The sequence below is a fragment of the Protobothrops mucrosquamatus genome, unplaced genomic scaffold (genome assembly GCF_001527695.2).
Source record: "Protobothrops mucrosquamatus isolate PMUCROS unplaced genomic scaffold, P.Mucros_1.0 scaffold1468, whole genome shotgun sequence".
Lineage (NCBI taxonomy): Eukaryota > Metazoa > Chordata > Lepidosauria > Squamata > Viperidae > Protobothrops > Protobothrops mucrosquamatus.
The window spans coordinates 267,952-295,609 of NW_015387646.1; the positions used below are offsets into that span (position 1 = coordinate 267,952).

Genomic DNA, 27,658 nt, shown 5'->3' on the forward strand with positions numbered 1-27,658 from the left:
TAAATCAGAAGCTCTCACAGTTGACTGCATTTTAGCTGATTCAAATAACTTCTTTATATTCATATCAAAATATTTACAATACCATACATTCTTCTTTACAGCAACATAGCACAATGAAGACTTCTTACAGAGAGATACAGAGACAGACCTGAGACTGAATAAAAATTCAGCTCCTAACTCAATACCTTTTTTGCACAGACTCAGTAGCACTTTCTTCACATTGGCTGACTGAGTTACCACGTGACTCTTCCTGCTCATGAATATTCCAACAAAGTCCTAGTGGATGATCACTTAAACATGAGCCAGCAGTGTGCGGCAGCAGCCAAAAAAGCGAATAAAATCCTTGGTTGTATAAACAAAGGCATAGAATCAAAATCACATGAAGCATTAGTACCACTTTATAAAGCCTTAGTAAGGCCACACGTGAAATACTACATCCAGTTTTGGTCACCTGATAGCAATATTCCAGTATTTGAGGGGCTGCCACAAAGAAGGGGGGGCAGCTTATTTTCCAAAGCACCAGAAGGCAAGACAATGGATGGAAACTAATCAAGGAGAGAAACAATCTGAAGGAGAAACTTCCAAACAGTGAGGACAATGAAACCAGTGGAACAGCTTGCCTTCAGAGGTTGTAGGTGCTTCATCACTGGATGTTTTTAAGAAAAGAGTGGACAGCCACTTGTCTGAAATGGTATAGAGTCTCCTGCTTGAGCATGGGGTTGGACAGGAAGACCTCCAAGGTCCCTTCTAGCTCAATTCTGATTGAAGTCGTAACATCTTTCAAATCCCAAATCTATGGAAAGTTTCTAAAAGAAAAAGTAAATGTTAACAATGAAGTTTATTAATGTTTAATACTACAGTACTGCTTCTACCAAAGGTTTGCTATGATTATGGAAGTAGGCCTTCAAAAAAAAAATGAATCTATGGGACTATATGATTTCATGAACAAAAACTGAAGAGACCCAATTTGGTGTAATAAAGCCTAGAAACTAGAAGTTATTGTTCTGCCTTAGGCATGAAAGTTGGGTGGATGACTTTGGGCCAATCACTCTCTAAGCCTAACCCACCTCAGAGTTGTTTTAAGAAAAAAAGCAAACTTTCTTTTAGCTCCTATGTGCACCTCTGTTTGACATTGGGTTGATTGGAAAAGATGACTTTAGACCATCTTGGCTGGTACCCATTGATCATTTGAGTTTAAAACTTTGTTCATTTTGTTTGCTCCCCATTTCTCCATGCATTGCCCATCTCAAGCCTGCTGCTTCACCCACCATGAGCTTGCAACCAGAAGTCAGGAAAGCAGATCACAACAGATGAGAGAAGTGTACTACAGATTATTTTTTGCCTGCCAAAAGCCATCTGGCCTCCAGTTTGCTTGTGAAGGACAGTGTCATCTCAATCTGTCCTTCTTCCAGATTCCTTACAAATCTCGATCTGCAGCATGGACATTTTTTTTTTTTTTTTGCAAAGGGGTATTTAGATGAGCCGGACTCCAGGAGCATTTTGGCAGGCTGCTTAAGGACTGGTTTGGCTTTTTTTTATCCTGTAACTGAAGCTCAGCCTGGCCCATTGGTAGTGGGCCCATGTCATCAGCAGTGAAAGAAAACAACAAAGATGAGCTAGGGTGGTAGAGTGCAGGCTATCAAGGGTCCCGTATAAGGCAACTGCAACTTTCTGAAGCATGGTAAGCAGCCCTAGATATTGGAGCTGCTTGCCATTCTGCAAAGGAGGGTGCAGGGTGGTCAAAGAGATGGGGTGGGGGGGAGTTGGAGCATACCTGTGTCATGTGGGTAGGCTGCCAAGCATCCATATTTTAAATACATTTGGGCAAGGATTGTAAATCCATTCTTTCAGCATTGTTACAATTTTGAATAGTTGCTGAACAAATGGTTGTAAGCTGAGGACCACCTGTAGAGATTGCCCCAATTGTGAGCTCTGTTCCAGATTAAGATTTAATCTAATCTGATTAGCATGCTAACAGAATATATACTATAGCTATCAAACCTGTAACTTCAACTCCCTTTCCCCAAAGCACCAATTTTACTGATGCTTTCAATTAACCAGACTGAGGGGAAGGATAGTGATTTACTCTTCCAGAAAAAAATGGGCAACATCAATTAAACCATGCCCCCTAAAATAATTCAACCTATTTGTTCACACAGAGACCTGGATTTGTTATTTTCATGAATTGTAGTTTACTATTAAAGAAAACATATCAAATTTGTTACATTTGAACAAAGAATTTGCATAGATTTACACTTCACCATATTCAGAACTAAAATTATTTGAAAATACTAACATTTCCATTGTGACTTAATCAGCACAATGTGAACCAATCAGTATCTGTACAGCCAAAGTCTGTTGTCAACGTTGTGACAAATTGAACTGAAGCCATTTTTCATTTTGTCTTTTTGTCCTGAGAAGTTTTGGCGGGCTGAAAATCTGGGAGAGCCCGCATTTTCATCTTTCGGAACCATGACATTTGTTCTATTACTAACTAGCATGGAGCGTGTGCTATAAGTTGTGTCTAAAGATATCCTGAAAGATAGCATATTTTTAATAGAAATATTGCCAATAATTCCAGAGTTTTTCCTTCTATCTCAGATGTAAAAGAGGGATCAATTAGCTGAGGGAGACTTCTATGATGGCCCCCATGGGGATTGGCATTTGAAGTAAAATGGGAGAAAACAGGCTAATCTTGTTGGTTATGAGGAGATGCTGAATGGTCATGAGGCAATGTAGTTAGAAGCAGGGTGTGGAATCTGCATCTTCAGAGTCTTCTGGCAAAGTTGCCTCAGGAGCCACATGTTTATTATCAATGCTACCAGGATTATTTTTCATATTCTTTTGTTCTAAATCCAGGGCACTTCAAAATATTTTAGGGAACTTAAAAGTCTCATTGAAATTATTTTTGAATGTATATTGCTATAAAATGATTTTTATTCATACATCTTTGCCTTTTCACCAAAATTCTTAAGAGAAAAAAGAACAGCTCAATCTTATAAATGTATCTACTTATGCATATTTGTAACAATATCCAGAGTACTCTATTACAAAAGTGAGCGATTTGAAATATCTGCCTGGTTTGAAATAATTACTGTTTTAAGCAGGCCAAGCAACTGAAGTGATATGGTTAGGATCTCAAACAATTTATAGTAAAATGTATATCATATTAACGTAATAATTTTTATGACAAAATTATTTTATTAAAAAATAACCCTGGGGTTGTTGTTGTTCATTCCTAAGTGGTGTTGCTCTTCGTAACCCCATGGATTGTAGCATGCCAGGCCCCCATGGACTCTAAAGGGAAACAAGAATTGTACTCTGACAATTTACTATATCTCTAACTTCTTTCTTTGTATCACACACACATCATACCCAAAAAGATCAGTTTTTTTAGTCTGAAAAGATATTACAAAACAAAACACTTAAGATAGCTAAAATCATGACAATGGCACACAGTAAAATATTGCTGATACTTGAAAATATGTTGTTTTAGTTATAATTAATGGTGTTCAAAGCTGTTTAGGACCAAAACAAAGAAAACATACATTTCATATGTAAGATTTTTTAAAAGTGTAGCATGAAAAGGCTAACATTTTGTGAAATGAGGTATGATAGTGTTTTGAGTGTTACACAGCAAAGTTTTGCCTATGCAGATTAATTTAACATAGCAGCTCACAGGCGACCTGTTTGCCACTATTTTTATTCACATGAGCTGTTAGTAAAATTATTATTCAATAGCCACAGATAATATACATTTAAATATGCTAAAAAAGAAAGAAAAACCCTGTATGTTCAGATATGAATGTGCTTATTAAGTAAAAATGCATATAACGTAATGTTCATAATAAATATATTTTCAACCTTAAGCATTATATTTAAAAATAATTTAAATAATAAATGCAGGTTTTTTTTACAGAACTGTATGATTTATTATACACAGAAATACACATTCCCTTTATTTACAAAGGCTGGTTACAGATAATATGGAATGTTACAGTACCATCTTGCATAAAATTTAGTACAGTTTGTACTTGAAAAAAGAGTGTAAAACTCCTGCCTAATAAATTCAACAAATCAGTTTCTTTCTTAATTACATCATTAAGTCATCCACAACAAGCTATACATAAGTCCACTTTTCAATCACCACTTCAAGTTACTGTAGCAAGTACTGTACTTTAAAATGGATTCTTCTCAGTCAAAGGCTTGTACTTTTTACCTCCACTCACCAGATTCAGATGCGAGTTTGATATGAATCAGAATCCTGGTTATTAAGTTTAGAGGCCGTCAGTGCTGCTTACTAAGTACAAGTCATGTCAGATTTATTAGAGATGTGTCAAATCGTAATAAACATTTTATTAGATGATTTTTCCTTTAAAAAGTGTTAAAACGTAGTCATGACTCTCCATTCTGTACCTTGGATACTGGTGGATGCATGAAGTCCTTAAAGGGCACTAATGCTTCTTTGAGAGCAGAGCAGACTTCTGAAGACGAACAGGTGATACATTCTACTAATGTTGGGTACAGAGCAATAACCTGTGCCCATGTGTTATCATCAACTGTAACAATAAGTAAATTTATGAGATTTTTAGAATCTTTTTCACTGCCACAAAAATATTATTAATATTGCTTAAATTTGGGGGAAACTTTGGAGGACTTTTTTTAGTGCTTTTTATTTCCTGCAATTCTTAAGTGTAAGATTGGTCAAATTAACGAAGCAAGTAGGAAGTACTGGAGATTATCTTGACAGAAGACAGCTCTTGTTGTTCTAGGGAACATGCTCCTATACCTGATGGGAACCATATAACATTTGGGCATTTGAATCTTGCCTGAATATATATGTGAATGCATCTTACACTATAGAACTCCTGTGATTAAATTCTGCAGAAATCTGTTTTTGATGCCAGTCATGGCAATGTCTTTAGCCATTAAAGGAAATGAGTCATTCTGTCCAGATTTTTCTCTTCTATTAAGAAATTAAATCAGAGTTATACTTTCAAGGAATAACGAAGTTCAGAATGCAAAACTATTACAACAGTCTTTCTCAACTGAGAGGGGTTTGATGGACAAATAAGCTATGTAAGGCAGTGAAGGAGGCATGGGGAATCCTTCCTTAGCATGAGATTGCTTGCTCAGCAACACAAATCTCCAAACAATGCGGAACAGTCTGCTGTTCCTAGCATTCTGTCTTCTAGCTTTCAGTAGCCATATGCTTACCTACTCTTAAGCTAATAAGACTCAGTCAATCTGTTTCTAGCATTTTGGGTAAAATCATAATGATATTTGAAAAAAAAAGTGTTTAAATTATTTGGTATTGGTTAATGCTACCAGAAATACAAGACTGTACAGAATTAGAGGTTATAAATAGATATTAAATAAATTGGGAGACAATTTCAAAATGTGAATTGGTTTTATGGGAAAATGATTCAAAGGGGTACCAAGACTGAAATATAAAGTATTTTGTGCTAAATTTATTTCAGGACACTTAAAACTAACATAACTTTCATACATGTAACAAGCAGCTCAAAAGCACATTAAGTACAGGTACTCCTCAAGGCACAATGGTAATAGGGACTAGAATTTCCATTGCTAAACAGTGTAGCCATAAAGTCCAATGTCACAATTGTGGCTCAAGGGCATTTTGGCATGCCATGGCTTTGGGGCTGCAAGAAGCCCCTGACCCACAGTGTAGTATGAAGCCTCAACGGCCTCTGGAAGCTGCAGCTGCCCTATAAACATGACGCAAAGCTGCAGCACCTTGGAAAGCCCCAGATGCCCCACTGCAATCCCAGCCACAGTCACCAACTTGGACTCTGTCTCCTCAGCTGACTTCACCATCTTCTTGCTCCTGCTGTGACAACGCATGTCCGTCCTGGCCCTTTTGAGGCAGTTGCTCACCATGAGACCATCTTCCCCAAGTCTCATGAAAAAACTGTCATATGCGACTCTGGGAAGAAAGCCTTGTGTGGCCAGCAGCTGCTTCATGAAGGACCAGGCTAGACCAGCAGCAGGAGCAAGAAGATAGCAAAGGTGAACACAGAGAACAAAGGGCCAAAAGGACATAAATGTGAGGAGAGAGGTGGATGGGGGGGAGTTGAAGCATCCCTTCGGTTGTAAGAATGGGCGGCTACCAAGTGCCCAATTTTGATCACAAGACTGCAGGGGTGCTGAAATGGCCTGATGTTTCAAGATTTGGCTGTAAGTGCCTTCATTATGCAATGCTGTAACTTTGAATGGTCACTGAACAAATGATTGTAACTTAAGGACTACCTGTAGAACATCTGCATTTAGGCACTCTATTCATGTGCAAATTTTGAAGTGAGTATGATTATCCTTCATAATCCAACCATTATATAAGCATTCTTAAAAGAATCAAAATGTATTTCACTCTTAAATCAAAAGATTTTTCACTTGCTCTTTTAAAGATTTTTTAAAAAAAACATAAGAGTATACTTTTCAAATTCCATCTTAGAAACATTTAAAATAATACCAAACTCTCTCAAATTATTTAGGATAAATACTTTAATCTTCCAAAAATTCATAGTAGATACATACTGCAATAGGAAAAAAATGCTAATTTATATAACTTTATTTTAAAGCATTTATGGCTTAATAACTGCAAATTATGACTCATTGTGAAAGTTTTTACAATGTCAGATTTACACTATCAGAGCCAAATTTAACATTCTGTCTTTATCTTACAAAACTATAATTAAAAGGAAAAGTTGATACCCTATAAGAAAATATTACTTACCGTTTTCTGGCTGAGTTTTTTTAAGAGAATCTATGAGAGTACTGACAGCTTTTAAAACAAATATTATTTCTGTAACTTGTTGCCTAGAGTAGGAATAAAAAATAAGACTTGATGTTAAAATTCCTGAAAGTTATAATTAAAATCTGATTATACTTATTTTGTAAAAGTATATATCATTTCTTTATATTCCTTACTGCATTTTAATTAAATAAAAGCCTTATATTTTATCTATACTTTTCTCAAAGTATTACTAGATTTATTTCCAGAATATTGGTAATTTCTGAGAATCTAATTAAAGTATCTTCAATAAAGTAGTGGAAAATAAGACTAGATAAGTATAGTTCTGTTTTCATTATGCATACTAACAATTATTTGAGCAAGTACTGTCCATAGGATGTAGTCAAAACAAGCCTGCTGACAAACAATGGCAAGACATAAGTATACTGGGGAGGAAGGGGAGCCCAAGTTTTGCAGAACAACTGAAGTAAATTCCTTCCTTGCCACCATAAGGTATTTTTAGTATGCTCAGCTTGGTGTATATTTTGATGGGCAGAAATACCTGGGGTGGGTTGGTATGCAATGGTGACATTTTATTGCAGATCCTATTTGTTTCTAGAAATTTTGAACCCTGGCTATGTAAAGAATGATGAAGCAAGAGGTTGTTGCTGAATTGTTTGTTTTTCTTTCAGATGCTGAGTTTTTAAGCTGTTCTGTCTTAAGAAAGAAATCCCTATAATACTTTGTTTTTAAAATTGCAGTATAGGCATTTCAAAATCTGTTTCTTTTTCTTTTTGTATATATTTTATTAATTTTTGTAGGGTTAGGGTTAAGGTTAGGGTTGAGGGTTTTTTTAAATAACATTCTTAATATTTAGCAAACAGCATATTGTCTGGGTTCATGTATTTAAAAATAATAAGTTAATTTCTATATTATCATAATCAATATGTTAGTTAATCGCTCAATAGTCTTCTTCTTACTAGTATATGTTCAATGTTACATAGTACATATCATGTTCCTTTCTCTCTAACTTGCTTTTCTAGCCATTGGTAAAAATTGTCCCATATTCTAAAATACACTGAGTCTTCTTTCTCTTTTATCTTTAATATCAATCTGTCCATTTGGGCATAATCTAAAATTTTCTTAATTAGTTCTTCTTCCATTGGTAAGTTTTCATTTTTCCAATATTGGGCAAATACAATTCTTGCTGCAGTTAATACATGTAAAATTAAATATATACAATCTTTCTCGTAGTTTCCTCCTATTATGCCTAACAGAAACAGTTGTGGCTTGAAATCTATATGTTTTTTACTCATTTTTTCCAACCATATGCGTATTTTTGACCAAAATCTTTTAGCTTTAGGGCATATCCACCAGATACGATAATAAGTACCTGGTTTTTGTTTACATTTCCAACACTTGTTTGATGTATTTTTAAACATTTTCGCTAATCTCTCCGGTGTTAGATGCCATCTGTAAAACATTTTGTATAAGTTTTCTTTCTAAGCCACTGCTTTGGTTAATTTAGCATTTCTTTCCCATAATCTTTTCCAGTTTTCTAATTCTATATTATGTCCAAAGTTCTTTGCTCATGTTATCATTGCTTCTTTTACTTGGTCCTCTTCCATTTTTAAGATTAACAAATATTTATAGAGTTCCTTAATCAATTTTTAGTGCATTTCTTATAAAATGGTTTTGAAAGTATCTATGTATTTTATTCTTCCCATACCACAGAAAAGCATGCTATCCAAGTTGTAGGTCATGCCCCTCTAGATATAATAGTCTTTTATCTCTAAGCATTATCCACTCTTTTAGCCATGTTAATATAATTGCTTAGTAGTATAGTGTCCAGTCTGGCAGTCCAAATCCTCCACTTTCTTTCGCTTCTTGTAACATTTTCATTCTAATTCTAGCTTTTTTTCCTTGCCAGATAAATTTCAGTATTGTATTTAGTTCATCAAAAAAGGTTTTTCCAGTCTTATAGGTATCGTTTGAAATAAAAAGAGTATTTTTGGTAAGATATTCATTTTCACTGTTGCTATTCTCCCCAGCATTGAAAGTTGTAATTTTTTCTACTTTTCCAGATCAATTTTATTTGTTTTAACAATTTTACAATAGTTGTCTTCTTTTATTGTTGCACATCTTGCTGTTAAATAATTTCCCAAGTATTTAACTTTTTAAAACTATTTGAAAATTTGTTTTTTTTTGCTAGTTGGTTTTTTCGTTTTTCTGTTAAGTTTTTTAGTTAGCACTTTAGTCTTTTCTCTGTTTATTTCAACCCTACCGTCTTCTAATATGAAAACCAAGTCATCTGCAAATGCTTGTAGTCTGTATTTTTCATCTTTTATCTCAAGTCCTTTAATTTCTATATCTTGCCTGATGTTTCTATTTAATACTACCAGTGTTAATATAAATAATAGTGGAGATAGTAGACATCCCTGTCTTGTGCCTTTTTTAATGTCAAAGTTTTCTGTAAAATCTCCATTTACAATTATTTTAGCTGTTTATGATAAATTGTTTTGATTACGTTTGTAAATTTTTCTCCAAAATCCATTTCCTCTAATTGTTGGAACATAAATTGCCAGTTTACGTTGGTGAACGCTTTCTGTGCATCTAGAAATATTAAAGCCATCTGTTTCCCTAGATGAATTTCATAGTACTCTAAAACATCTAGGATCATTCTTAAGTTATTTATCTGTCTTTTAGGTAGAAGCCATTTTGGTTTGTATGTATAAATTCGGTCAGAAATTTCTTTAGTCTTTCTGCTATTATTGAGGCGAAAATGTTATAGTCTACATTTAATAATGATATTGGTCTGCAGTTTTTTATTTTCGTCAAATCAGAATCTTGTTTGGGTATTAAGATAATGTTAGCTTCAGTCCATGTATTTGGTATTTTAGCCTCCAAAAATATTTCATTACATGGCTCTTTCAATATTGGGCTTAGTATATCTTGTAATGATTTGTAGAGCTCTGCAGGTAATCCATCTGGTCCTGGGGTCTTATCATTTTTTTGCCTTTTTATAGCCTCTGTTATCTCCATCATTGATACTTTCTCATTTAATATGTTTTGAATATTCTCTGGAATTTTTGGTAAGTCTGCTTTTTTTAGGTACTGCTGTATTTTTTCTTTTGAAGTTTCCTCTGCGTTGTAAAGTATCTCGTAAAAGTCTTTAATATTTTTTTTAATTGTGTCATTTTGAAACTGTAATTCACCTTTTGGGTCTTGCAACTTGTTTATCAGTTTTTTCTTTTTTTCATTTTTCAATCTATATGCTAACCATCTCCCCGGTTTATTGGCATTTTCAAAAAAATTCTGTTTAGCCCTTTTAATCTGTTGAGTCATTATTTCTGCCTCTACTAAGTTTAGTTTATGTTTTATTATCTCCATTTGCTTTTTAATGTATTTTCTTTTGTGGGTCTATTTGTAGTTCTAATTCTAATTTTCTAAATTCTTCCTTCAACTTTAACTGTTTTGTTTTCTTTCTTTATTCTTTTTAGCAGTATAGGTTATAGCAGCTCTCTGAAATATGCTTTAGCTATGTCCCACACATTTTGAAGTGACGACTCTTCTTTCGTATTTATTTTAAAAAAGAAGTCCATTTCCTTTGTCGCTAGTTGTATAAATTCTTTTTCTTTCAATATAGATTTATTCAAGGACCATCTTAATTTTTTCTTGGCTCCTCGCCAAGTCATCTTTATTGGTTTGTGATCTGCCCAGATATTAGTTTCTATCTCTGTTTTTTGTATCATTGCACTAAGTTCCGAGGATGTCCATATCATATAAATTCTAGACCATGATTTATGTCTATTTGAATAAAATATATATTGCAGTTTTTTTGGATTTTTTCTCTCCATATGTCTTGAATACAGAGTTCTTCTGCCATTTTAAAAAACACTTTAGGTAATATATTTCTTCCTTTCTTCCCTTGTTTAGTCTTTTATCGTCCAAAGTTCCATCTATTATTGCACTGAAGTCTCCCATTATACAAAAGTTTTGATAGTCCAATTCTAATATTTTTTTATATAGTTTTTGGTAAAATTGTTCTTGTTTATCATTTGGTGCATATATTGCTACCACCAGTATCTGTTTTTGGTCCATCATTATTTCCACCATTAATATTCTTCCCTCTTCATCCACATACATTTGTTTAGGGTTCATCGTTTCTTTAATATATATGGCTATTCCTCTTTTCTTTTGTTGTGCTAATGCAAAATGGAGTTTACCAATTTTTGGTTGTTCTAACAATTTATGGTGTTGTCTCTTAATATGTGTTTCTTGGAGGCAAATTATATCTATTTTTAATTTTTGTAGTTGTGTAAAAAAATTTCCTTTCTGAGGGGGAATTCAGTCCATTTATATTGATTGACAGGATCCCACTTTCCTTCTCCATCTCTTTCAATTATATTTAGGTCTTAATCTTCTAGTCCAGGCATATCAAACTCACGACGTCACGTGATGTCGTGCAACATATCGGGCTGGTTTTGCCATTGCCGGCAACGGGGTGGGCACGGCTTCCACGTGATGCATCCGGCCCACGGGCCGGCAGTTTGACACCCCTGTTCTAGTCGATCTTATCTGTCTCTCTTCTCTTGGTCTTGCCCCTTCTTCTGTATATGTATTTTTAATTTCTTCTTCCTCTCTTGGTTTAGCTGCTCCTTCTTTGGCTATCTCTTCCTGTTTCTTTGTTTCTCTCGTTGTACCAGATTCAAAATCACCTCCTTCCATAAACACTTTGTGGTTATCATAGAATTCCATTGCTTTAGGTGGCGTATCCAGTCTATATCTTTTCATGTCCCGATAGATTAAAATCCCTTCTGGGATCAGCCATCTTAAATTCACCCTTTTTTCAATTAATGTTCTAGTTAAAAATTGATATTCTCTTCGGGATTCTCTTATTCTCCTAGGGATTTATTTGAGAACTACAATTTTCTTTGTATTTCAAAGGTTCATCTCTTACTCTTCTCAAAATCTCATCTCTTATGGATCTTTTAAGAAATCTAACATGTACTTCTCTAGGAACTTTATTTCTTCTAGCATAGTTTGAATTGACTTGGTAGATCTGATCCAATTCTCCTTCCATTTCCTGTTTCCCAATTTCTAATGCGTCTGCCAATAATTCCATTATCAGATCTAGAAGGTCCTCTTCCTTGTCTTCCATTATATTTTGAAATCTTAAGAAATAAGAAGCCTTTTCCATTTCCATGACGGCTATCAAGTCTTCCAATTCTCCATTTATTTGCATCAATGATAGATTTTCATCTTTTAACTTTTCTAATTTCTGGTCAATCTCAGTTGATTTATCTTCTATTTTTTGAATTCTTTGTTAATTTTTTGTGACCATCTGTTTAAAATTTTCAAATTGAGAGTCCATGTTATTAACTTGTTTGATTCATTTTATCAAGATCACTTTTCATCTCCTCATGATTTCTCATTGTAGCTGCCATGTGAGTAGCAATTGTCTCTTGGATTGCTTGTAGTGTCACTTGTATTTCCTTCTGGAAGTTGTTAGCCTTTTCTTGTTGAAGCATTGTATAAATTGATCTCTGATAAACTGGACTTGCAGAAGCAGAGGAGGTAGCAGAAGTTACTTTTTTCCAGCTTTAGATAGATTTGGGGTGCTCATCTTTATCTTTTAGTTATACTTTGTAATCCACCATGCAAATCAAAATTTGTAATCCAATCTGTTTCTGTTAGAATCTATTGTCCAAAGTGAGGGGGAACGCAAATGGATACTCTTTGGATAGTTGCCCATATTAATTTCAAAATGTGCAATCTAAGGATTACTGTGCATGTGATTTTTTGCCAACCTTATTCATAGAAACATTAGAATCATTCACAGATTTAAGCATCTTTCTTCTACATTCTAATTTTAGGTAAATCAAATTAAAACTTTGTTTAGCTAAAAAAACCGTAAAAGTCTTAGCCAAATATTATACAGAACTATTGCCTAGGTGATTACTTATTGGAGTAATATTTTTTAATGTAATGAAACAGCAAGAAAGAGACTGTTGTAACCAAAATATTGTTACTGCAAAACACACTATTTTCCCCAGAAATTTTAAATTCTTAGCTCTTAGTATCATATACTAGAAAATTATAATAGCTGAATTAATGAATAGAACAAGATAATCAAACCCAACTTTAACTTTGTGTTTATATATATAATTAAAATATATAATAGCAAAAACTTTCAGCTGTCCAGCCATAGTCATAGCCATCTTTTACCTGCAGAGCGTTTATATAAATCTAAGGGCTAGAAGGCATTGATTGGAATTCCACCAATAATTGAGCTTACAAAGCTCAATGGGGCCAGTAAGGCAGGACTTTACAAGTTCAGGGCTTGCAAAAAGAGCTGGAACAATGTGCCATTTGCTATAACATTCTTCTCTTCTTTGCTTTTAGAACATTTATATCCAGAGTGTCTGGCAAGATACGTGCAAATTTACACATGTTCTTTTTCTGTTAGTTTATTTTAAAAGTATGAAATTCTTTGTGTGCTTATTATTGTGAAATAAATTTATTTAGCAGTGGAAGCAAAGTCTACTCCACGGGTCGGCAACCCGCGGCTCCGGAGCCACATGCGGCTCCGGAGCCACATACGGCTCTTTGAGCCACCTCCTGCGGCAACGGAGCCTGCTCCGCCATTTGCACAGAGAGAGAGAGAGAGACAGAGACAGAGAGGCACTTGCACTTCCCTTCTCTCTCTCTCTCTCTCTCTCTCATGGGACTTGCCCCCTCGCACGGCTCCTGATTGGCCCTGTGCCCGGGTGCCCCGCCCCCTGGGAGAAGGGCGGCCAGAAAATCCCTTTCCCAGGCTGGCTCAGTCCGAGGTGCACGTGGCCGGGGAGCCCCGGGATACCCCTAGGGAGCGGCCCACCAAAGCCTCCGCTAGCATGGGAGGCTCCAGCGTCGGTGGTGGACAGAGCTGACTGGTTGGCGGGCCATTGCAGCGGTTCTGGCCCGAAGATGCCGGTGGCGCAGAAGGTAGCCGGCTTGGCTGCCCAGGGAGCGGCCCGGGGAACGATGCCGTCCCTGGCCGCCGCCCCAGCCGGGACTCCACGCTGCCCAGGCTCACCCTCTGCCCATAGGATGTAGCCATGACGCCGCTGGGGGGGCTAGTGCCACGATAGGCCGTCCCTGGACAGGGGTGGCAGTGGCGAGCGCTCCTCCAGGGTGCCCGGGTGACGTAGCAGAGGCGGGCGCGGCGGCAGGCAGGACGCGCGTGTTGGGCAAAAGGCTCTCCAGGCTCTTGTTGGCGTGCTGGCGGCACAGCGCCACCTGGGCGGCCATGATGCGCTGCCACTCTTGTGGCCCTTCAGCCGTGAGAGCACGTTGTGGTTGCGGCAGCGCGTGCACTTGGGCGTCCGCTGCAGGGGTGCCCAGGCCAGCTGAGCCACCGGGCCGCCCATGTATAGGTACGGGGAGCCGTAGCCGTTCATCGCGCCCTCTCACTGCAGGCGCTAGATCCGCTTCACTCGCGCCAGGGCCATGCTCGTCCAAACGCGGCGGCACTTCCCTGGCTCTTTTGGTGCCGAACCAGGCACTGAACTCGCCCTCAGCTCAAGTGCAAGTTGGCTGACGGCTCCCTTGTCCGCCTTCCCCACCTCTCAGGCCAGTCTGCAGTACCCTGGGCGCCTTTCAGCGCCTTCTGCTGCCTCCTGCCCCCCTCTGCCCCCCTTCGGCGCAGGCTGCCCACTCGCCCTCCCCTCCCGGCTCAAGAGTAGAGGCCCTGACTGTCTTTTACGCTGGCCAGCCCAGCATTCACACGACGATGTGGGGCGGGGCGGGGCTGGCGAGAGAGGCGCACCTTCCCGGCCCAGCGCAAATGCCTGCAGTCCAGGTGGGCATGGAGGTCGAGAGGGGGAGAGGCCGGTTGGGCGCTCTTGCGGGGTCCCACTTGGCCCTGGTACCGCCTGCGCTATGCCAGCTGTTCCCAGTGCTGCCCAGCTGAGTGCCCGCAGGGTCCGGATCACGCTGGGCGGAGGGGCTCAGACAGGGCATGGGGGGGGCGCAGAGGAGCTGCCCCCAAGTGCTAGGGTGGAGGAGGGGACCCCAGTCATTCACCAGAGTCCAGTATGTCTTGCTGGGCATGGACCCGATAGGTTTGTTCACCAGGGTCCTGGCTGGAAGAGGGGAGGTCCCAGGCCAGGCTTGCTCTCTGTCTCTGAGCGCGATTGCAAGCTCGCTGCCTGCCCAGGAAGGGGAGAACTTAATAGGGGCGCAGGGGGGCGCTCAGCCACCATTCTGGCTGCTGCGCCTGGGCGCGGGGCTGCTACCCTCTTCGTGGCAGCGGCATCGCCTTCCATGCTGGTCCCATCGCAAGCTAGGCAAGCTGGGCTGCCTGCATGTTAAGCAGCTGTGTTAACCTCTAGGCCACAGGCTCTTTCTCACTTTGTCAGCTGTGTCAGGGAGGGAAGAGACAGGGGAGGAGAATTACCTTGAGTGCTTTTTGATGCACCTTGTCGACCCAAATATGTGGATGGCTCTAGTTTGAGCTGATACACCGTTTTCTAAAGAAAGAGGGTATAAACCCAGCTGTCCCACGTAGTTTTTCGTGAGTTCCATTAAGAGGAGGGGACAGAGAAGGGAGGGACTGTGTCGACTGTTTCACTCTTTCTCGGACACCGGATCTCCAATTGTGTCGACGAATTGTACGTCCGTCGGGTCCAAGCTATCTCAGAAGGGTATGTTTGGCTGATGAGGGCTAAAAAGTTCGAAATAGCTATTCCATTCTCCCTTAATTCTTTGTTAGCAATCCATTTTTTTTTAAAAAAAAATTATATATATATGCTTGTGCGAGTAAAGTGTGATCGGAGCTGCCGTCTCTCTATATATATTGGTGTGTGTGTGTGTGTGGAGTGCTGGCTTAGTTGCTGTAGGTGGATTGGTTGGCTGTGTGGATTGGTTGGCTGTTATTGTTTGCTGATTGTTCAGCTGTTTCGTAACATCCTGAGTAGTTGAGGTGCTGGCTGTGTGCCCATTAGTCTTTTGTGTTATAACGACCTGGGTAATGGGTTGTATGATTACATCCTGAGATCTAGTGTAGTGATATCCTGAGTTTTGTGTTGCAACATCCTGGGTGGTTGGCTCTGTTGTAACATCCTGAGCTTTAGCGTTGTAACCTCCTGAGTTCTGTGATGTGGTGTCCAGAGCAGAAGGCTGTGATGTAGCATACCGGGCTTTGGTTTGGCTCCGAGTTTGCAGTCTAGCTCTGTGTTCATGGCGTGTGTCATGAAAACAAATACACACACACACACACACACATATATATATATATATATCCTTAATATCATTAAAAATGTGAATCCTGGGCATATCAATAAAAATATAAGAAAAACGAACACCAGGATAAAAATAAACTGGACTGTTTAATATAAACAAGCCTGTGAGTAAAAAAGTTACTTACTGAGCTTTCATCAGCCAAACTAAAGGAGGGGGGAGTATGAAGCAGGAACATCTGAATAGTTGTTCTTTGCAGGATCAGGGAGAGGGAGCTACAATCATCAGATCCACCAACAGGCTGCCAGATGAGAATCAATTTAACACATTGCAGAGTAACATAGCTAATGAGCCGATGACGCGCTCGAGGAGCCGGGCGCAGAGACAGGCAGCTATATATAGGCAAGCTCCCTAATCACCTAGCATTCTAACTCTGATGATGTCAGTAGTTTGGCTGATGAAAGCTCAGTAAGTAACTTTTTTACTCACAGGCTTGTTTATATTAAACAGTCCTGTTTATTTTTATCCTGGTGTTCGTTTTTCTTATATTTTTATACATACATACATACATACATACATACATACATACATACATACATACACACACACACACACACACACACACACACAGGTAAAAAAGGATATATGCAGTGTTATCTTCATTTTAGATATCAAAAGGGTTTTGCGGCTCCCAGTGTTTTGTTTTCAGTGGGAAACGGGTCCAAGTGGCTCTTTGAGTGTTTTGGGTTGCCTATCCCTGGTCTACTCTTATAATCATGATGGTATATTCTGAAAATATTTCTTTTTTTTAAAACCAGAGTTAGCAAATCATTTTGTTATTGTGCAATACATTTTTGCCTAAAAGAACCCTAGATGAACATTAATTCTAGGGTCTAAAATTAGCTGATCACTAATGGGTGGCAGTAAGTAAATGAACATACCGTGGAAGTGGACACTTGCCACTTAATCTTTCATCTTCTATGTAACGATAAAGTACATCTTGAGATCGTTTTAATAGAACAGAAAGTGCCATTCGTGAAATATAGCCTTCTTGAGGAGTTGTTACTTTGTTACTGAATGAAAACTGAAGCAGTGTTTCAAAACACATCTTGGAAAATTCCTCTCTCATACGAATATCAATCTCTGCCTCTGTCAAAATCAAAAACCATCCTTGTTTTAAGAAATTATTTTAAAAGGAATTAGTGGAATGAATAGTAGGACATATAAAGAAAGACAAAATATCCATAATGAAAATTAATCAGAGCAAAGTATAACAGGCATAATATAAAAATATATATGAAAGGATTAACACAAATCTGATTAGACAACTTCAGCCATATCTACATTTTTAATGATTTAAATTGTCAACTAGAGAATCATTTTTTTCTATTAACAGGTAGCATTCCAAAGAAACTAGTGGGGTATCAAGTTTTTTTGAAACCAATAGCTTAAATGAAATGTAAATAATTTCTATAATAATGGTGAGACTTAAACATGACTTAATTCTATCAGTTTCCTTCCTACCTTCCTTTGGGAAATAAAGATAATTCAACACAGAAGTAGAAATCACATATTTAATCAAACCTATATCACTAGATATTCATTGATTAAAGTATTTATTCAGAGTATTTAGTAACTGCATTGTCAGATATGTTACTGCACTGAGAAGGGGCCCACTGATTTCTCAATTTGTTAAGTTTTACCTACAAGTAGAAATATATATTTCTAAAACTTAATTTTTAAGAACAGTCACTAAAACTATTGGGCTTGTGAATATTTTTTTAAAATATGGCTTCTAAGTGAGCATAGGAAAAGGCACACTTTTAAGAAGTTATATGACTACATGTCAGCCACCTTAATTCAAATATTTTTTTATGAACCCAATACAACTAGAAAGAGGACGTCCATATTGTTGTAATCATCAGGTCATAATTTACAAAGACATGAATTTATAGTAATACAAACTTTAAAAAAAAGCTTGGAAGAATAGCTAAAATTATGCCTTTAAAAAGTAGCAAAATTAATCCCTGAGCTACAATTCAGCCCATACCAGCTTCAATGCACACCCCTTTTTTGTTTTAGAACTGAATATTGCACACTACTGGTGAACATATTAAATCTTTTGCACTAAACTTTGTGCCTGAATATATCACTTTATATTCTTTTGATTGACATACCTGTAAATGAAGAGGACTGAGAATGTATTGAACCTTTATTAAGCATAGTCATAATCTGGCCAACAAATTCCTTGGGAATAAAATTAGCATATGGCAGTATCTCTGTACTGATGAGCTGCACCACCTATAGCAAATGAAAGATAAAGTTTTGAAATAGTAATTTAGCAAATACTCATAACAAGACTGATGCACAAACTGTAAAAGTAAATGAAATTATGAATGATGTCAGCAAATTGGAGTATGCTGGCCACTTTGTTTAGTATGTAGATACAAATCTTCTGCAAACAGATATCACAATTGACAACAAAATCTATACTTTATACAAATTTAGCAATTATTATTATAAAGTATTTTGTTATGCAAATATTTTTGGATGCTAAGAAATATATACTCACTTCAACATCAATATTTTCATTTCTTTGAAACTCTTGAATAGAAAGATTATCTGGAGGTGCACTGAAAGGCAAGTAAAAATAGCCTTAATTAAGGGATTGGAAAACCTTTTGAAAATACCGAAGAAACATTATCTTCACCATAGTAAATATTTTAATGGGAAGATGATTTTAATTGGGCCTCAGAATATATCAAAGGTTTACAAATCCACAAATTAGTTCATTATTAGTTTTACTGATGGAGAACTGAGACACATTTGTGAATCAATGGTGGAGTTGATATAATTTCTCTTTCACTACTTACAACATGAAGGAAGTATGTTTTAAATATTACTTTCACAAAGCAAAAACACAAACCGAAATAGTGAAAACTGGGCTTCCATATCACACCTGTTATGGCATTAAACCTTTGCAGCAGCAAGATAGAACCACTATGTAAATTACGGGAGAAAGAAAGACCACAGCTCCTTCCAAATACATTTTATGATTCTTAATTTCACTACACAAGCTTTATGGTGCTCTTTTAACTGATTTTGTATGAAGGAAACATTGGATAACATGGTATTGTCAGATAATTAAAAAGATGCATATAAATGTGTTGGACAACCTAGAACAGACATGTCAAACACAAGGCCTGCGGGCCGGATGTGGCCCAGGGAGGGCACAGATTTGGCCCCCGGGGCTGTCCCAGAAATGGCAAGGGACCGGCCCCCACTGCCCCAGCCCTGGTCCACCGCAACCCAGCTGGGTGCCTTGGAGCACGTGCAGGAAACAGCGAGCGCTCGGCTCGGGCTGGTGGCGTGCAGCAGCTCATTTGCTCTAGCCCGCCCCTCCCCTCCCAGCTTAATCCCGTCAGGCCCGGTCAGGAGTGGAAGAGGAGGAGGAGGAGGAGGAGGAGGAGGAGGAGGAAGCTGAAGTGTTACAAAAAAGGAGAGCTTTCCCCATTCTTCCACCCCTTCTCTTTTTTTTTTTAACTTCTCCCACTCAGGTGCAGCTGAGGAAAAGGACGACGAGGAGAAAACAGGGTGTGTGTGTGTGTGTGTGTGTAAGAGAGACAGAGACACAAAGAGAGAGCCAGGAGGGGACGAGGAAGCCGAGGTTTTACAAAAAAGGAGAGCTTCCACCTTTCTCCCCCCTCCTCTTTTTTATTAATCTATGTGTGTGTGGTGTTTGTGTGTTTGTGTGTGTGTGTGTGAGAGAGATTGAGCCAGCAGGGAGTTGCAGAGTAAGCAAACTTACAAAAAGGGGATCTCTCTCTCTCTGTCTCTCATACACATACATTTGTTTCTTCTGCCTAATTTATTAAATCGACATCTAATTTGAAATTAAAAGTTTCTGAGAAATCCAGGGTGGTTCACAAGAAAACTCTCAAAGACAGCTATTGTAAAGCATCACTAGCACTGCTTAAAACAATATTAAAAGTATGTATTTTAAGAAAGAAAAATAGTAGTAGTAATTTACTTAGTGCTGTTTGACCATAAAATGTGTTGTTGTTTTACATATGCCTGGCTGAACAGTGTGTTTGGAGTTGCCTCTAAACGGGTGAGGGTTGCACTGTTCATATTTTCCTTGGGAGAAAGTTTTATAATAGGGGTGCTGTCTCTGAGAAGGCTCTGCTTGTGGCCACTGTTCTATAAACCAAACCAGGGGGACCATCTGGTCTAAATGGATGGTAAACATAGATGATTAGGGGGCTGGAGGCTAAAACATATGACAAATGTTTGTGAGAATTGGGTATGTCTAGCTTAGTGAAAAGGACTAGGGGTGGTGACGATAGCAGAGTTCCAATATTTGATGGGCTGCCACAGAGAAGAAGGGGTCAATCTATTTTCCAAAGCATCAGAAGGCAAATAATAGATGGAAACTAATCAAGAAGAAAACCAGCCTAGAACTAAGGACTTGTGAAAACAACTAACCAGTGAAAAGGCTTGCATTCAGAAGTTGTGGATGCTCCATCACTGGAGGCTTTTAGTAGAGATTGGATATTCCATTGTCTGGAATGGTATATGTCTCCTGTTTGAGCAGGAGCTTGGACTAAAGACCTCAAAGGTCTCTTCCAACTCTTATTCTTTGAGAGAAGTGCTGCCAACCTCCCCCCCTCTCCTCGTCCCTTCCTGGGCACAGAGAGAAGGAGGGAAGGAAGGAGGGGAGGGAAACAGGAAGAAAGTAAGGGAAGGAAGGAGATGGGAATGAAAAGGAGGGAGGCAGGGAAGAAGGGGAGCGACAAAGGAAGGAAAGAAGGAAAGAAAGAGAAGGAAGGAAGGAAAGAAAGAAAAAGAGAAAGGAAGGAAGGAAGGAAGGAACGAAGGGAGAGAGAGAGAGAGAGAGAGAGAGAGAGAGAGAGAAAGAAAGAAAGAAAGAAAGAAAGGAAGGAAGGAAGAAAGGAAGGAGAGGAGGAAGGGAAGAAGGAAGGAAGGAAGGAAGGAAGGAAGGAAGGAAGGAGATTGGAAAAAGAGGGAGAGAGGGAGGGTCTGAGGGAAGTCCTGCTTTAGCACTTGGCCACAAGCAGCCCTGTTGCCCTTTTGCCTTCCGCTGGTGATCTCCCATCCTATTGCTGAGGATGCTTTGGTTACAAAGCCAGGTTTCCTCGCATGGAGAGGGAGTGGGCTTCCCTCTGACCCACGCACTTTGTCCTCCTGCACCCACCATGAGCAACCTGGCCAAGGAGAGTGAGCACAGCAGCAGCACCATTGAGGAGGAGGTAAGTGCAGCTGGGTGCCCCCTTGGGGAAGTGCGGCTAGGCTAGGCAGGGCTGTGGGGTCCTGATACCGTGGGAGCTCAAGGGCCGGGCTGGGCGCTTGACCTCCGCTGCCCAGGGCTCTGGGCAGTCCATGCCACTGTCCAGGGCCCCCGTGCACAGCCTGAGGCTCAGTGAGGCTCTCCAGTGGACCATGCCCTGGCGCTCGCCCTGTGTCTCACCCACTCTTCCCTACCCTCGGATTCGCCCCAGTCCTGCCCAGGCCTGCACAGGTGCCCGACGTGAGTGACATGGAGCTGGCCACGCCCACCCAGTAGGCCACGTCCATGCCAGCCACACCCACCCAGCCCCCCAATGGCAACCACGATGCTGATGCGGCCCTCAATGAAATTGAGTTTGACACCCCTGACCTAGAAAGTCTATTACTTGTTGTATAACAGAGTTACTTTTACATGGTTATTGTATCAAGCAAGTAGCAAATGCTCATTTGTTTATACTTCTTCATCCACACAGGGTCACAATTGTTTTGGATAGGTGATTATTTTTTTGTATCTCCCTTTTAGCACTGTTGAAAGATGGCACCACACCTTGCCATGGTAAAGGCTCTTCTATGCTATGAGTAAATCAATTCTGTTAGGTATGAGACCAGTTTTAGAAAGTACATTATGTGCTGGTCCACTGGCAGTTTAGGAGCTCTACCTAGATCAGTTTAGTGTTCCACATTCATAATGTTACTGAACAATATAGTCTCTTTTTTAGTACTTTTTGTGGAGAAAGACTTATGTCTATATTTTGCAAATAAGGGAACTCATCTAGTAACGCTTATAGCTTTCTGATAGCATTGATATGGGAAAAGCCCTCAGGTAATCAGACAGGTTTTAGCTACAGTACTGCAATAAGACGCTTGTTAGAAATTGGCAGAAATCTTTCCCTTCTTACTTAGGGATTTTAATATAATGCAATAGGATGAAAACCTCCAGCTACAACTGATTAAAAACAAGCCAAAAACAGCTGCTCCAAACATCACTGTCATTATTTAATACAAAGGCACAATGTGGAAAAAAATCAAATTATTTTATTTCAAATCACTTACTTCAGCTTCCCTACATTGCATCAAAACTATACAATTATACTTTACCTTTTAGTAAACAAAAAGTTTTCCAAAGTGTTGGCTAACTCTGGCCACATACTGTCAAATTTTCCAGAGGAGGCATGCTGTCTAGCAACTGGTAACCCAATTGAGAGAACTTTAAGGAGTGAAGAAACTGCGAGTTTCCATGTGCTTTCTGAAGGGCAAGCATATTTCAGACTAAGAGGCATCCTTAGTGTCTGTTAAAATAAAACATTTAGATTGCTTTCAGTAAGATTTATGTATATGAAACATATATGAAACTCAGCAGCACTTGCATTTAAATCCCACTTACCAGCAAGGAAGAAAACAACCTGTAACTTTAGCTGGGCTTAAATGTATAGGGTGGGTATAGAGGAAGAGAAGTCACAACATGTAGCCTTCATGGGAATGAGTGAAATCTGGGGAATTTTTTTTAAGGCATTTCATGTTGATTCTGCAAATTATTGATAGGAAACCATCTCAAATGAATGGACATGCCATTCAGTACATACACTGATTCACACATGTGGATATTATAAATACTATTTTTCAGGTATTCCCTAAATATGGTAGAAAAACTGCTGGTTGTCCACTGTGTAGCTCTGGGAAATGCTTGCAAAGTTTGAAGGGAGTATGTGAATAACTAACACATACCAAGAAATATAGTGCCCATGGCTTTTCTTTCATGTCATTCTCTACATGGACCAATTATACGTTTATTTTTAAACATTAAAGAGTTCTAAACAAAAGAATATACTTCACGAAAAAACTTCCAGTTTTGGTAGCCGGCGGGACAGGTGGAAGAAGCCAGGGCTTGAGCTACTCAGCCCGATTTCGCTTCGCCCAGCGACCAAAAAAGGGTCAGAAAGTTGCCCTGGAGGGGCAACGAAGAAGGAGGGACACTCCAGGAGCTCGGTGGCCGACCGGAGCGGACTGAAGAAATCCTCTGAAAGGACGGAGGAAAGGCTGCCGGGTGAACCAAGGCAGCCCAAGTTGTCTCCAGCCGGAAGGAAAGTGAGGAGACGCAGTGCTCCGCCAAGCAGCTGACTGTCAACAGCGTGCTGAAACTGAGTGAGCCAGTGTTTTCTTTCCTTTTCCTTGTGGATTACAAGTCATTGACCCCCTGATGGGGAAGAGCTAAAGAACAAAGACCCCAGAAAGATTGTGATCTAAAAGTGGCGAGCAACTACAAAAGGGGAAAATTTTTAAAATAACATTTAAAAATTGAATTCAGATTGATTCAAAGAAGGACTATCTAATTTACAGAGGTGAAAACTTTCTAGATATAATCTTAAGGATAAATAACTTATAAAGAATTTTAAAAGAAGAACCTTGTAAAATTTTTCTAAATTCAGGCATTGATAAATGAGTGTATGAGGACATCGAGTGGCGAAAGAAGAAATTATAGCATGATTAAACATTAAAAAAATATCTAGAACTGTTCGACCTTGAACAACACCTGGCATAAACAAAGTGCCTTGGCATGAATCTACAATGGAAAAGATTTCTCAAAACTATATTTGTTGACTCTGGATATAACTAAACAGGAACTATTTGTAGACAGTGAATGCTTCACAGTGAATGCTTTACATCTGAGACTCGATTTGGCCTAAAATAGCTAGCTCCTTTTTACACTTTGGATTTTATATCAAGACTGTTGGTTGAAAAATGAGTACATCAAACATTTCTAAACTTATGAAAAGATTTCCTCTGCACCCTCTGCTGGAACACCCAGGCCAACAACCCAGGGATCTATTGAAACAATGTTGCAATGTGAGAAAGTAAGCACTGCCCAAAATGAAATACAGGCCACACTAAATTGATGCAAGAGTCAATGCAAAAAAACCACGAACAGACACAAGCAATTTTGAAAAATTGTGAAGAAATTTTGGATATAAAAGCACAATTTGAAGTTCATCATCAAATGATTGTTAAAAATGAACAAAGAATTCAGAAAATGGAAGATAAATCAGATGATTTGGATAAAAAAATGGAAATACTATTGCAAAAGAATGAAAAATTAGAAGGGGCGGTCGCAATTCTAGAAATGGACAAGGCGGAACATTACTTGAGATTTCAAAACATCCCTGAGGACAGAGAAGAAAATGTAGCACTTGTGATTATTGAGCTTCTGGCAGAAGCCTGGAAAGCAGATAGAACAGAGATGCAAATGGAGATAGACGAAATATTTCAAATGAATTCAAGCTAAGCAAGGAAAAATAGATTACCTAGAGAAGTATATGTGAGATTCATAAAGAAAACAACAAGAGATGAAGTACTAAGAAAAGTGAGAGATGAACCATTATAATACAAGAATAAAGAAATTGTGGTCTTAAAGCAGATACCTAAGAGCAGGGGTGTCAAACTGCCAGCCCGCGGGCCAGATGCGTCATCCGGAAGCCACACCCACCCCATTGCCGGCAATGGCAAAACCATCCCGATATGTTGCGTGACGTCACGTGACGTCGCGAGTTTGACATGTCTGCCTAAGAGAGTGAGAGATACTCGAAGACATTATCACTTTTTAACTACAAAGCTGATTGCAAAAGGTATAAATTTTAGATGGCTAATGGCAGAAGGCATTCTAATCAACTGGAATAATACAAGGTATCAGCTAGATTCAATCTGGAAAGCAGAAGACTTCGAAGTAAGACATCAAGCGGTTTTAGATGGAGTGCAACAACGACAAGAGGAGACCATGGAACAGAAACAAACAGAAGAGACAATTCAAGATGAAATTACACAAACAGGAGAACAGAAAGAGAAATCTGAACAAGAGAGAGAAGGAACTGCCAGAGAGCAGAGGACTATGAGAGCGACTAGACCTAAATATAAATAATGGAAATGGAGAAAGAAAATGGAATTTTCTCTGTGAATGTAAATGGACTAAACTCACCATCAAAAAGAAATATTTTTTTTAGGAAACTACAGAAATTAAATATAGACATAATTTGCTTGCAAGAGACACACATAAAAAAACAACACCATAAACTGTTGCAACACCCAAAAATTGGGAAACTTTACTATGCATCAGCACATCAGAAAAAAAGAGGTGTTGCTGTATATATTAAAGAGGCAATAGATTCTAAATGATCTATTCCAGGGCTTTTCAACCGGTGGTACGCGTACCACTTGTGGTACATTAACAAGTGGCAGGTGGTACGCAGCCCTGCCTAGCCAAGTGTAGTGGGGGAGGGAAAGAGCCAGCGCAGGCAAGGACTCTGCAGCAGCAGAGTTGCTAGGGCGAGGCAAAGGCCCCAGGCTCACTTCTTGCTCACCCTCCCCCATGAGAGAGGAGGAGGAGGGGGACGGAGACAGGAGAGGCTATAAAAGGAGGCAGTTTGGGTGGGAGAGGGAGAGAAAAAAAAGCAGCAGCCTTGGGAGGAGGCAGAGTCAGCTCTAGCTGCACTGAAGGGAAAGAAGGAGGAGGAGGAGGAGGGTGGGGGGAGAGGAGAGGAGATCAAGCAGGCTGGCCATGAGCTGATCTACAACTGCTGTGGCAGCCACCTGTGCTGGCAGCAGCAAACAGGCAAGAAATGCAGTGGGGGAGGGATCGCCCTCCAAGAGGAGTGAAAAAAGACAGCAATGGCTGGAGGTGAGGCAGGGAGATGGAGAGTGGAAGATTATGTGCTTTTGTGACTTTGAAGTCCTGGGATTTGTGCAATGTGGGCTTTCTAAGGAGTGTTTGGCAATTTCTATTTGGCTGATGTCTCCTGTTAGCTTCTATTGCTCTGCTATTGTTAGTTGTAGGTTTTGCTGCAAGGGATTTTGAAGTATTTTTCTCCTGAATGGATTTTGCCTATAGCATTCCTTTACTTAAGAATGCAGCCATAGTCGGCAGCCAGTACTTACTACATTTTTTTTCTTCCTTAAGTGCCGGCTGCTTAACTTTCTTTTCTAGCCAGTAGCTAATTCTTAAAGGGGAATGTGCCTTTTTAAGCTAGTTCACTCAGCTTGTCTTTTCTGTCTCTGGACTGGAGGCTTTCCCTTGTTTGATGAATATATGGAAGAGATAAAATATGGGGGGGGGGTTTTCAAATTCTTCCTTCAGAAGGAGATGGGAATGAGAAAAAGGGAGGGAGGGAAGTTCCGCCTTAGCACTTGGCCACCAACAGCCCTGCCATTGACTTTGCTTGTCAAAAGGTTGCAGAAGGGGATCACATGACCCTGGAACACTGTGACCATCATAAATATGAATCAGTTGCCAAGCATCCAAATATAAATCACATGACCCTGGGCATGCTGCAATGGCCATAAGTGTGAAAAATGGTCATAAGTCATTTCAGTGCAATTGCAACTTTCAACAGGTTTTTTTGGTTTTTTTTGGTCATCAAGTTTTTGACACCTTGCTAGGTGGTACTCGAATATTGCCACATCCTAAAAGTGGTACAATTGGTGAAAAGGTTGAAAAGCCCTGATCTATTCAGATGAAGGAAGAATTGTGATGGTAGACATATATACTGCTCACAAAAATAAAGGCAACACAAACCCCTTCAGTTCCATGATAAAATGTTCCCTTTATTTTTTTGAGCAGTATATTTACACCAAAAACACTGTTAGTAGTAATTTATGCACCAAACAATAACCAGGAAGAATTCTATCAGAGCCTCCATAGAAAAATAACAGAAATGGAGTATCATATATCTGGTTTTGTAGTCAACTGTCCCATCTACTATCACACTAAGTCTCCTACTAAACAGATATTACTACTAATCTCCATTCATATCAATTCTTGACCAGGAGTTTTGACTATTTGAATAAAAAGTATATTGTAGTTTTTCTGGATTGATTTCCCTCCAAATTTTTACTTCAATAATGGCAGAGAGGTTGAAAAAAAACTTAATAGAATTTATACATCCAGACCAAAATGGTTTTCTACCAAAGAGACAAATTAAAAACAATTTAAAAGTGATAATGGACGTATTAGAATACTATGAATTACACCCAGGGAAACAATTGGCACTAATATTTCTAGATTCTCAAAAAGCATTTGATAATGTTTTCTGGCAATTTATGACTCAGCAACTACAAATAATGGATTTTGGACAGAACTTTATAAATATGATAAAAACAATATATAATAAACAAACAGTGAAAGTGATCGTGAATGGAGATTACACTGAGAACTTTGATATAAGAAAAGGTACAAGGCAAGGATGTCCACTATCTCCATTGTTATTCATTTTCACTCTGGAAGTTTTAAATAGAAATATTAGACAAGATATAGAAATTAAAGGACTGGAAAAAAAAGGCGAAACATATAAATTACAAGCATTTGCTGATGATTTGGTATTTATCTTAGAAGAA

At 39.0% G+C, this 27,658-nt stretch overlaps 1 protein-coding gene across 2 annotated transcripts in view; it reads right to left on the reverse strand.

Moving 5' to 3' along the window:
* Positions 1 to 3,911: 3,911 nt before the first annotated feature.
* MON2 (MON2 homolog, regulator of endosome-to-Golgi trafficking) overlaps positions 3,912 to 27,658 on the reverse strand; it is a 159,996-nt gene continuing 136,249 nt past the window's right edge. For both annotated transcript variants that reach the window (XM_015822118.1, XM_015822117.1), the window contains 6 exons: positions 22,379 to 22,569; positions 18,546 to 18,606; positions 18,151 to 18,274; positions 16,915 to 17,122; positions 6,755 to 6,837; positions 3,912 to 4,559 (listed from right to left, as the gene is read on the reverse strand). In XM_015822118.1, coding sequence (XP_015677604.1) covers positions 4,396 to 4,559; positions 6,755 to 6,837; positions 16,915 to 17,122; positions 18,151 to 18,274; positions 18,546 to 18,606; positions 22,379 to 22,569 — 831 coding nt within the window. In that variant the 3' untranslated portion in view covers positions 3,912 to 4,395. The remainder of the gene's footprint in view (positions 4,560 to 6,754; positions 6,838 to 16,914; positions 17,123 to 18,150; positions 18,275 to 18,545; positions 18,607 to 22,378; positions 22,570 to 27,658) is intronic.